Source organism: Sycon ciliatum, chromosome 3 (assembly GCF_964019385.1).
Source record: "Sycon ciliatum chromosome 3, ocSycCili1.1, whole genome shotgun sequence".
Classification (NCBI taxonomy): Eukaryota; Metazoa; Porifera; class Calcarea; order Leucosolenida; family Sycettidae; genus Sycon; species Sycon ciliatum.
In genome coordinates, this window is record NC_088645.1 from 36,880,125 (window position 1) to 36,892,568 (window position 12,444).

At 47.4% G+C, this 12,444-nt stretch overlaps 1 protein-coding gene across 1 annotated transcript in view; it reads right to left on the reverse strand.

Moving 5' to 3' along the window:
* The window catches only part of LOC135813038 (uncharacterized), a 26,718-nt gene extending 17,566 nt beyond the window's left edge, over positions 1–9,152 (reverse strand). The window contains exons 1-5 of the mRNA XM_065326257.1: positions 8,988–9,152; positions 6,302–6,404; positions 5,131–5,400; positions 4,708–4,734; positions 3,639–3,665 (exon numbers count right to left, since the gene is read on the reverse strand). Coding sequence (XP_065182329.1) covers positions 3,639–3,665; positions 4,708–4,734; positions 5,131–5,400; positions 6,302–6,404; positions 8,988–8,999 — 439 coding nt within the window. The 5' untranslated portion in view covers positions 9,000–9,152. The remainder of the gene's footprint in view (positions 1–3,638; positions 3,666–4,707; positions 4,735–5,130; positions 5,401–6,301; positions 6,405–8,987) is intronic.
* Between the last annotated feature and the right edge of the window lie 3,292 nt (positions 9,153–12,444).

A 12,444-nucleotide genomic window follows, 5' to 3' on the forward strand; every position in this document is an offset into this window, starting at 1 on the left:
GCGGTGTGGATTCTGCAAAGGCAGATCTTGTGCGGACATGATCTTCGCGGTGAGACAAATATCTGAGAAACTATATGAACATTGCTGCTCTGGTTTCATGGTTTTTGTTGATCTACGGAAGGCCTATGATTCCGTCACCCGTAAGTGCATGTGGGAAATTCTCCGGAAGGCGGGCATACCTGACAAGCTGGTTACCATTATCAGCTCATTTCATACCTCTATGTCTGCAAACCTGTCGATCCCGGGCATCGAGGCCGAGCCTATTGAGGTGCAAAATGGCCTTCGACAAGGTTGTTGTATGGCCCCAGTATTGTTCAATATATTCATGTGGGCAGTATTCCAGCTGTGGCAGCGTGAGGTTGCGGACATACCTGAGATTGGACTTCCCGTCTCCTCTAACTCTGGACCGTCTCTCCTTTTCAAACGCCAGAAGACTGACACAATCAACATCCATCGTGACTGTCAATTCGCAGACGATTCGGCACTTATTGCTACAACTCACCATGGTGCCACACTTGCGCTCAGCCGGTTCATGGACGTCGCAACTCGCTTCGGCCTCACCATCAACCTATCAAAAACCAAAGTAATGGCGGTCGGCTTCGGCATTTCTCCGGAGGATCGTCGTCCATTGGTGGTTGGCGGGGAAATTGTCGAGAATGTGCATGACTTTCGCTACCTAGGCTCCATCATCCATACTGGTGGCCGCACCGCAGTGGACACTCGGTCCCGAATAGCGTCAGCATCTAGGGCATTCGGAGCATTGCGTCGATCTGTCTTTGATGATGGCGATCTTTCACTGGCAACGAAGCGAATGGTGTATGATGCATGTGTGGCTTCTCTTCTCCTTTACGGAGCGGAGTGTTGGGTACCACTGAAAAGCGAGCTTGCGGTGCTGTCCGCCTTCCATCTTCGCTGCATTTCCGCAATCTTAGCCCTCGGTAGAAGAGACACCTGGGACTTCCACATCAACAGGAAGACCATTCTGGAGGCCTGGAATCGTCGAGATCCAGTGGATATTACCACACGTGTTCTTCGCCGCCGTCTGGAGTGGCTAGGCCATCTAGCTAGGATGGACGGCGATAGAACTCCGCGCCAGCTCCTGTTTGGTGCGCTCCTTCCGCCGAGGCCGGCTTGCGGTCCTCGGAAACGGTGGCGAGACTCTGTCAGAGCTGACCTCTCCGCAGTGAACATCGACCACACGGAATGGTACGACCTCGCCCAGGAGCGTGGGAAATGGCGCAGTGCGTATTCCGCTCAACCAGTACCGCGATCGGCTCAGCGTGACACTTCTGTGCTCTGCGATGTTTGCCAGCGTACTTTCGCCCACCAGAAATACAAGAATCGCCACAAGTGCCTGGCCGAGAGGAGGAAGCCCATATCTGAGCAGTCCGGCAGCCGACTATGTAATGCGTGCGGGAGATGGTTCTTGAGTGCTGGCGGGCTAGCTTCGCATAAGTGTCTCTCCAACTCGGCTGCTGAAGTGGCGTCGGTCTCGGCTGTGGCATCGGCAGACTCGGTCCGGAAACAGCGGGTTTCCCTGCCCTGCTGCAGAGCGCATTGTCTCGGCCGCGGTCGCTGCTGCAAGTCATCCCGTGGTTTCGACCTGCATAGCTGTGCTAATTTCCTGTCCAGGAAGTAGAGCGGCGTTTCTGGGTCCAATGCTGAACTCAGTGCTGTCGACCCCTGCACAGGGGACACGTGACCATTTGATGGCAGTGTTACCAAGGACCAAGGTGTGTGTGTGTGTGTGTGTGTGTGTGTGTGTGTGTGTGTGTGTGTGTGTGTGTGTGTGTGTGTGTGTGTGTGTGTGTGTGTGTGTGTGTGTGTGTGTGTGTGTGTGTGTGTGTCGTCTACAGCAACCACAACTAATCCACCATACAAGCCCACTATTGAAAGACAAAGACGATCAACAGCCAACTACAATAGAAATTACGCACTCAACGGACAAGGGTGTAAGGAGGGACGTGAGAGCAGGGTGACGGCCGAGTCCCGTTCAATGGACCATGTCAGGCGGGATAACAGAGAGAGCGCAGAGGAAGCAGATGATGGGACGGACGGTGAAGGGAGCAATGAGTCGGAGAGCGACGATTGTAGTGATTGTGAGAGTGCCGTTGAGAATGTTAGTGTTGTGCGTAGGTTTCGTGGTAGCAAGTCTTCAGTGTACAATCATCTGTTGGCTAGTCCTGATTGTTACAATTCGTATTCCGACTCTTCATTCACTGTATTGTGCCATGGTCGTCATGGTCATGGACTACAGTTAAAGGTTTTGGAAGCCATCTGTCAACGTCTGTATAAGCCTAATTAGTGTGTACAGAAAGATAGTATAATTGGGTTGAAATTGTTCAAGTAAAGTGTCATGTTTGGTGCGGCCAAGCTTGGCCGTTAATGTTCTAGGTGTAATGTACTGCTGTTATTTGTTATCACTTTGTCCTTCCTTCTTTTTTTCTCTTCTTTGTTCACTTTTTAGTGTTAGTACACACATTCGTTATTGCTCTCGCTTTCATTGTTAAAATTCACACTTGTAAATTTCACTGCTGTTGTTCTTAGTGTTATTTCTCTAACTTAGATTTTCTATAATAGTTCAACTTTGTTTTCAGTGTCCCTTAGTACAACGAACTCCTTTTCCTTTCTACATTATTGTTATTGTAGAAAGGAAGAGGACATATGGATATGAGTTGAGAGTAACTCTCCTTCACTGTAACCAGATTCTATATACAGTCAGAAAGATGATGGAGAGTTATTATTATTATTTGAGGGTTTCCCCAAAGGCCGAAGCCTAAATCAAGGGGATCTCTGGGAATAAATATACGTGTACAATACGTGTACAATAGGGTGCAATTTGTCAAGGAAGAAAATACTAAGATTGCTAAACACACAGACATCATGGTGTCTGCTTTTCCACCGTATGTGGATGCGGCTGCATGATGCAAGGAAGGCAGCATGCCAAGCATTTGGCTCACAGAAAGCAGATGACAGTAGCTAACTCTGGCTTAGGCCGAGTAAAAAAAATTACTAGATGATCGTCCTTTTTTTTGGAAAAATCGGGGAGGGCGGGAGGATTTTATTTTTATTTTTTTACTTTTTACCCTCTCATGCACACAGTGTACACAACAACATCAAGGTTTTTTTTCTCTTTTTTTCTTTTTTTTTCTTTTTTTCTTTTTCTTTCTTCAGCAGATCGATACTGACGTTGTGATATACTAGTAGTATGTGGTCCATATAGTAAAGAAAGTATTAAACAAAGCGTGCACATGTTTCCTGCATCCGCGATCGGTAAAAAACCAACGATTTCGGCAAAAACTCACGATTTAAAAAATAAAATATTTCTTGGGGCGCTGACAAAAACTGGGGCGGACGGGGACGATCATCTAGCTTTTTTTTTTACTTGGCCTTAGACCTGCTTGATCATAGTGGGAAAGGACGGCTTAGGTACTGTAACATAATGATTGTATGAAAACTGTGGCGTATATGACTTTTTGGAGGAATTTTTGAAGGCTTCTACATGAGGCAGGTTTTTCTATGCATGCCAACACTAAAACTAGGCTCACGTGCGGACGGTGTATCTTGAAAATCAGGTTTCTATTCGAAACGGGCTTCTATATGAGACAGGCTTTAATACAAGACAATGCGGTACTTACCAGTGTTGTCGGATGTCCCTGGAAATCCTGCATATGCAAACACACACAACAAGCATGGCAAAAGGCTGAAGCTTCGTTAACTCTGCTCAACTGGTCGACTCTTCCAAGTGTACGAAACTAAACTTGTCAGTGTGTTTCGCATGAGTCCCGGACTCAGTAAGTGACGGTGAGCGTATCGTTAACCTTGTATTTGTGTTGGTTTGTGTCTGTGTGTGTCTTTCTTTGGAGTTGGACGGAATTATTGACTGACTAAATGTCTGCCTTTACAGGACTGAAAAGGGGGCACAAATTTATTTTCGAATGCGACGTCAGACGCGCACGTGCAAGGATGAGAGCTTTAAACTGAACCAGTTTCTTCTGCCACCGTCAGTCCAGTGACCAGGCCACCTCTTGAAATCAAACCGTTCATGGACACTGGCAAACTCTTGTAGACAAAACTCTTAACAAGTCAAGCATGTTCATTCCAACACTGATGAAAAAGGGTGTACTAGTGTTTTTCGGACGTGCTTTGGCTGTCATTGTGCGTCATGTAACAGAGGCTTGTGAAGTCCTTCGATTGTCTCAGAACTACTTTCAGTGCACCGTTTGTTGGGGTGTTTAACGCCCGTGGAACTTTGAACACACAAAATTCACCATCAAAAATCGGGTGCGCTTTTTACTCCGGCGGGAAAATGAACGAGGCCAAGTATAGTAAAGTCCTTCAATCTGAGTGTCATTGAAGTAGGTATCGATTCAAATTACGCAGGGTACGGTCACTACGGTATTGGCCGTACCACTTTTTGCCCCAGGTACCCCGTGATCCAATAAAAATACACTGATCAGGGATCTAAATTTCCAAAATATTTGGCTCAGCGATCCCTCCCCCAACAGTAAACTGCAGTTCAGATGGTTGACCCTACCACACTAAAATACCTTCCGACGCCCCTGTTACGGGTGCGATTTAATGCACCAAATATGGTATAATGTGGATGCCTATGGTTTGGGACCTAAACAGGAGGTGTGACTTCTACTCCGGTGCCGCACACTCTTGATCGTACATGTAGCGGAGAAGGACGGTTTACATACTTACCAACAGTCGAGGATATCTCCACAAATCCTGCACATGCAAACACACACACGCAAACACACACACACACACACACACACACACACACACACAACAATTATGGCAAGAAAAGTTTCTGCTTCGTTAACTCGGCTCAACTGGTCAACTCTTCCCAGTGTTGGAGACTAAACTTGTTAGTGCATTGGGTGTGTTTTGCATGCGTGCGTGAGTGTATTGTTACCGTTTTCTTCATGTGTGTTTGTGTGTTTGCATGTTCGTGGATTTGTGTGTGGTTGTTAGTTTTCTCTGTTTTTGTTTGTGTCGATTTTAACTTCGCACAATGCCAGTAGTCTCGTACTGTGAAACCGGGAATTTTCGGCCGCGTAATATTTTCGGTATCCGGAAAATCAAACAATTCTCTGATCAACCCGACGTGTGGATACTCACGGTATTCGCAGAGCATGTGGAACTCGAACGTGGGGTCGTGAACCTTGTCGTCAAAGGTCCTAGGTTGAATGGGATCCGATTCCTTCCAGATGTGATTGGGTTCTATACCGCGTTGGAAGATCAGGTCCGTCACGCATGGCGACGCCGGGACGGCAACACGAGCCATCTCGTAATTCCGAAGTTTGATTTGACGGCAAGATTCGAGTGCTGACGCATACGTGTCTCTTCCCGCTAGTGGTTTGTACACAGTCCGAGTGCCGGGGCATCGCACTAGTGGAGAAAGGAGAGAACACATGCAAATGCAAACACGATGTTGTTGTTCTTTTCCATTCCATATATGCATGTGCACTTTCGTAAAAAATACTTCAAAGTATGAATAAATAAAATATACCATGATAAGCAAGCAATCACACGGCCTGATCGAGAGGCATGAGCGCATTTGCAACCAGTTTGTTACCGCACACAGTACTGCTACCTAACAAACATACTGCGCCAAGCTGAGTTTACGCCGAACGAGCCAAGCGATATGGCACAAGCTAGGTGAGAGAGGAAGTGGACGGTGGAGAGAGGAAGTGGACGGTGGAGAGAGGAAGTGGGCGGTGGAGAGCGGAAGTGGGCGGTGGAGAGAGGAAGTGGACGGTGGAGAGAGGAAGTGGGCGGTGGAGAGGGGAAGTGGGCGGTGTAGAGAGGAAGTGGGCAGTGGAGAGGGGAAGTGGGTGGTGGAGAGAAGAAGTGGGCGGTAGAGAGGGGAAGTGGGCGGTGGAGGGAGGAAGTGGGCAGTGGAGACAACAAGGGAGGGGTTGCGGGGAGGAATTGGGACAGGGGAGGAAAGGAGGGGGATGGGCAGGAGAGAGGGTGGCACGATTACTGATACCGTAAAACCTGCTAAGGCACCACTCTGATGAGCGACCACCTGTGCCAGAAGATCACTGTTAAATGATTATTGAGAATGAGACCACCAAATATCAGAGACCAGGTTTTGAAGGTGCCTTAAGCGGTCGTCTTAGGCAGATTTCACTATAATAATCATTGTTGGACAATTGCCTCAGTCAGTGGGCCAGTACATTTCACTGCTCAACGCCTAGACTTTAATCAACACTAATGAGAGCACATTTTTTTCTCTTACATGTTCCACACCCTATGGCAGACTATGCACAGATCAGGTCCCTACCCAAGTCATGTGGAACATCCAAGATATCATCTATATCGATAATTTTTGCAGAAGAGAATACGACGGAGACGAGAAGGATCCATGACAATCTAAATGCCGTTGCCTGAGACACACAAAGATTTGAAAAGCAAAAAAAGCATACAGACATACATCAGCACTCAGAAAAATGTTTTGCCCTGGCCAGAACATTTCCGAATCCCGTGTAAAAATTCTGAAAGTTGTGTATGCATCAATACTGGTATTCTCATTGTAGTCTGCCTTACAGCCCTCTCTCCATTCCCTCTCATGCTATTTACCTTCCTGACAATGTTTTGTAGAAGATTCGTGATCAACTCTTTTTTACCATCCCTACTTTTTCAGCAAGCAGCTAAACTTTGATTTCTTTTTATCCGATTCCCGTGCCTGTATTTCTATTTTCTCTTATTGGCCGCGGGCCATCGTGAGAATAAAAAGATTCAAAGATGGCGAAGGTGCCATCGTTAAAATAAAGAATTCAAATTCAAAGTGAAAGGAATTTGGGTGGACACACCCATTCCAATAGCGCTGTACATCCGATATCCTATCCAAAGATTTCTCTTATTGCGGCTTCACTGTCAAGGCATTTTCGGTCTATGACCACTTGGTGGTGAGCTGATCTTCTCGCCTCCCACCGCTTTAGGAGCTGCATCTGCGCCTAGATCATTGATGGGTGGTGGCGTTCCTATGGATGCAGAAAACTCGGCCTCTAGCCGAGTCTGACGCCAACTGTGATTTGTTTTATCAAGGCACTGTTCAAATCATGTTCCCACATGGGAAAGTTGGGAGGAGAAAGGTTAGAAACACTCTACAAAACCGCGTTATGATCTAACGAATGCTCATGGCTTTGTAGCCCTGTTTTTTCTGTTTCTTTATTGTCCTGAATGCCACAAGTGAAGTATGCAAACCCGCTTATTATTATTTTATTCGGGTGCTAGTAATATTGACAAAACTAGAAGCCAGTTTTTCGAAGCGCGAGGTGACACAGAAGCACGGTTTGGATAGCAGCCGCTCTGTGCAACGACACGTGCTTGTACTTGCACACTACACACGTGACGATGTGCACTGCACAGTGTAGACTGAAGATGTTGACCTAGAAGCATGTTTTGAGTAGAAGCATAGCTTGAATAGAAGCGTGGTTTGAACCCTGGCTTATACGGCCGTCAGCACCTGCTTTTATACGCGACATTACGGTATTCGCGGTGAGGTCAGATTTTAGTACAGTTTCCCCTGCCCTAGTCCCCCTCCATGCACCTTACCTACAAATGTTGTTCTTCTTTGTTGTCTCATGCGCATAGAAATGGATATTCATTCTCCCAGAAATTCAACAGAAAGTGGAGGGTTCAGATCGCATTAATATTTATTAATATTTTGGTACTCGGGTATTGAGCCAATAATAAAAGTAGAAAGGAAAAGGACATATGGAAACGAGTTAAGAGTAACTCTCCACCACTGTAACTAGATACTACATACAGTCAGAAAGTGCAACAACTAGGCACAAAACTGACATGGTAATATTATTTTCATGTGAGTCAATACTTTCCTTCGCCCTGCAGAAATGAGGACTAAGCTAGCAGACCCTTGCAAAAAAAAGGAAAGCCGGTTTTCAGTTTATATCTACCCTAGTCTGTGCAAGTACTCTGTGAAATTTGCAAAGTTCACTTCCAAACCCCACGTGAGGGGGTGAGGACACACTGGTTTTGTGTACCCAGTTGCCACGAAGTTAGTTGTCAACGACCTGACGTCACAGTTTCCAGCCCTGATCACCAGTTTTCATTTCAGGTGTAAACACTTGTAGTCATTACTAGTCAATTAAACAGCACACACTAGTTCCACGCAATGAGCAGCACACACTAGTTCCACGCAATGAGCAGCACACACTAGTTCCACGCAATGAACAGCACACACTAGTTCCACGCAATGAGCAGCACACACTAGTTCCACGCAATGAGCAGCACACACTAGTTCCACGCAATGAGCAGCACACACTAGTTCCACGCAATGAGCAGCACACACTAGTTCCACGCAATGAGCAGCACACACTAGTTCCACGCAATGAGCAGCACACACTAGTTCCACGCAATGAGCAGCACACACTAGTTCCACGCAATGAGCAGCACACACTAGTTCCACGCAATGAGCAGCACACACTAGTTCCACGCAATGAGCAGCACACACTAGTTCCACGCAATGAGCAGCACACACTAGTTCCACGCAATGAGCAGCACACACTAGTTCCACGCAATGAGCAGCACACACTAGTTCCACGCAATGAGCAGCACACACTAGTTCCACGCAATGAGCAGCACACACTAGTTCCACGCAATGAGCAGCACACACTAGTTCCACGCAATGAGCAGCACACACTAGTTCCACGCAATGAGCAGCACACACTAGTTCCACGCAATGAGCAGCACACACTAGTTCCACGCAATGAGCAGCACACACTAGTTCCACGCAATGAGCAAAACTACTAATGACACCCGAAAGTTCCCATCTCCAGCAATGCTCCGGTCAACATTAATGTGGAGTAATTGCAACACTTAAAAGACCGACAATAGTCGTTTTGACAGAGCGCAATATCATGTTTCCTAGAGGCGACAAGAATCGCCTCTTAAGGAGTCTCTCTTGTTTAGCAGAACACCCCCGTATGGCAATCACACCCTCTTACCATGTCGACCATCCGGGAAGGACAGGTAGTACTGCAACGGTCAGCCGCCAGCACACAAGCAGCCACAGCAGCAGCTGGTTGATAAAAACGAAACAATAGTGCGGATTCACCGAGAGCAGCAAATCAGCTGCAACCACTGGGAGCACGGAGTTAACCTAACCGAAAGGCAAGAGCTCAATCGCAGTATGAAAAAAGTAGAAGTTGTGATTTTGATTAGGAGGGAGCGACGCTAGCTTGCTACTAGTACACGTTTAGGCACCCAAGACGGCAGAGGTCGTATCTGTTCACAGGGGAGACAGATGAATCCCATGTACTACGAAGACTACTACATTACTTATTAGGGGGGTAATGTGCATGTAGTGGATCTGTACGTGTTGCTACTACTTCCGCGCGAGTTTTCGGGCACGTTTCCACCCTCTTGCCTGCTTTTCATAGTATACTCGCGTCCCTGATATGGTGGCAAGTTCCCTTTTGGGATATGTGGCCCCAGCGCTGGGAATGCGTGCGATGGTACTACTATTTTAGATAGCGCTAACGTATAACATCAGGGCCACTTACGCACTTCTGCTACAGTTTAGGCTGCCGCCACACTAGGTAAAACATGTACGCATGTACTATAAAATTAATGCCGCTTTTTGGTATAATGTCGTCAATGTCGTCAAGGACACATACGGGAAATCCGTATATGTTTCAGCAAGTCGTGGACCTGCTACTCTCGCTTCCCAGCTGGGTTTTCGGCAGTAGTCCGGGATCCGAGTACTCAAAAAACGTCAAAATCACAAGGTTTGCTGCCACCAAAACCCGAGTGCCTGCGAATTACATAGATCGATTCCTTAGATATCAAAGCTGTAGAAAAGCCTTGTTGGACGTCCTGGATCGGGGAAGGGAAGTCGTAGGAAGCCCGATTCGTCGTCGGAAAACATCGTCCCAAGATATGGAATCCATATACTGCCCTCTCCATATTTTTAGTACGGAATATATTGTTGTTGTTGTTGTTGTTACTTTATTTTACTTCACCAGAATTACAGGCAGTAGAATGCCTTCTCACTAGACCAGGTCTAGTTCTCACAAATGATGAAGAATGTGAATGAACCTGCTAAAGCTAATGAAAAACAAGAAATAGAAAAAGAGGAGAAAAACTTGTGTTTTATATTTTATGACGGTATGTGTATGTGAGTGACAGTGATTACATGACAAGGGAAAGAAAATAAAAAGATAGAAAGAAAAGAGTAAGGAAAAGAGTAAGGAATAAACGAATATAGCTGACAAAGTACCATTTTTTCTTTTGCTTCACATTATCATATTCATCAAGTAGTAGGAGCCGTGGTTGGCTCTGGCCATCCCGGCAAGAAGGCAGATATGCCTGTTCGATTGGTGAATTCAAACGAGAGAGCTTGGAAGCTCAGGGCCCTACGCTATGCTTTTTTGCCTTGATGACCGTCTCCCACTGGGGTTCCAAGTGGAAGGTCACCTTCGAGCCATCCAAATCTCAGGCCCTTATCATCGACCACCGCAAGCCTCCCCCAGCGTTCCCACCAGTGCTCTTCAATGGAGTGACTGTTCCTGAAGAGAAGGAAATTAAACTTCTGGGCATAGCATTCGACTCGCAACTGTCCTACGCAGCACACCTCCGGGCCGTGGCCTCAAAGGCTGCCCAACGCCTACACTTCCTGAGAAAGGTTGCGCCCCTGCTGGACTCCAGCGGCCGCACGGCAGTCTACAAAGGCTTCGTGCGGCCAACAATGGAATACTGCTGCCTGGTGTGGATGGGGTCAGGTACATCCAGACTGGACAAAATCCAGCACAAGGCACTGAAGGTGATTGGCCCAGGCGCCTGGCTCCCCAGCCTGAAACACCGCCGACTGGTTGCTGCGCTTTCGTTCACGTTCAAGCTGTCCTACCTTCCAACAACAAGCCCCCTGAAGCCCATCCTCCCACCCCCAGCGAATCCCCGCCCAGTGGGTGGTCGATCCACTAGGTTAGCCACGGAGACTGCCCACTGCCACCCGCTCCAGCTCAAGTCGATGCTGCCCGTGCGCATTCGTAGCAGCGTCCAGGGTTCCTACCCAGACTGCATTATTCCCTTGTGGAACAGCCTACCAGCGGCCATTCTACCAGCACGGCCGCAACCCAGACAGCTCCAATCATTCAAAGGGATGTTATAAATTCTTTAAAAAATTCCTTTTTTTAAAGGGGAAGTTAAGGCAAAAATTAAAATTTCACCAGTTGTAGTCTTCGGGGTGCTGAGTCGAATGGTCTTGGTCCGAGAAAGCTCAGACGCTCCCTTCCTACTTGAATCCCAATCGAACTCGCGCACTTCCACCGAAACTGGGTGACTGCGCCCTACGAGATGGGGATTTGTATGCAAAATGTCACTAAAAGCGCCGTTTCGTTCTTATAAAAGCACGGATGACCGCGATTGGCCCATATGTTGTAGTCTTTTGGACGCTGAGTCGACTGGTTTTGGTCCGAAAAGGCTGCGATGCAGCGTTCCTCCTTTATTCCCAATCGAACATGGTTGAACAAGTGGTCACGTGCTCCTGGGTGCCCAAATCACCTGGTCACCACGCCAGCAGGCGACAACTTTCACACCAAGGTTCAACTCGAGTTCAACTCGAGTGACAGGACTGCACCCAAAAAAGGTCAAACAGGCTAGTAAGTTGTACCCTGCAGGCACGGTGACCAGCTGACTGGTGTACGCAGGAGCACGTGACCACTTGTTCAACCATGTTCGATTGGGAATAAAGGAGGAACGCTGCATCGCAGCCTTTTCGGACCAAAACCAGTCGACTCAACGTCCAAAAGACTACAACATATGGGCCAATCGCGGTCATCCGTGCTTTTATAAGAACGAAATGGCGCTTTTAGTGACATTTTGCATACAAATCCCCATCTAGTAGGGCGCAGTCACCCAGTTTCGGTGGAAGTGCGCGAGTTCGATTGGGATTCAAGTAGGAAGGGAGCGTCTCAGCTTCCTCGGACCAAGACCATTCGACTCAGCACCCCGAAGACTACAACTGGTGAAATTTTGATTTTTGCCTTAACTTCCCCTTTAAGAGGCATAACCTGGGATTCGAACCCGCACTATCGCGCGCCCTGCATGCATCCCCCGATACACTTCGCATACATACTAATTCTTCCAAGTTGCTTCACGTTATGATCTTGCATTTGAAAGCCCTATTTTTTACCATGGCCTAAAGTGGATGAAGCAAGTGGAGGAAGCTAGGTTTCCTTGGATCATGGAGTACACGAAGTCAGTACTTGTATCCAGTATCCACGATGGTTCGTTCTGCTCGTTTGGAGAACTCTTTCACTCACTCACCAAAAATCTCTCCTGCTTGATCTCGGGGGCGTTCTGTGAGTGACCATGTGGATTTCAGATTTCAGTCTCTCTCTCTCTCTCTCTCTCTCTCTCTCCCTCTCTCTCTTTCTCTCTCTCTCTCTCTCTCTCTCTCTC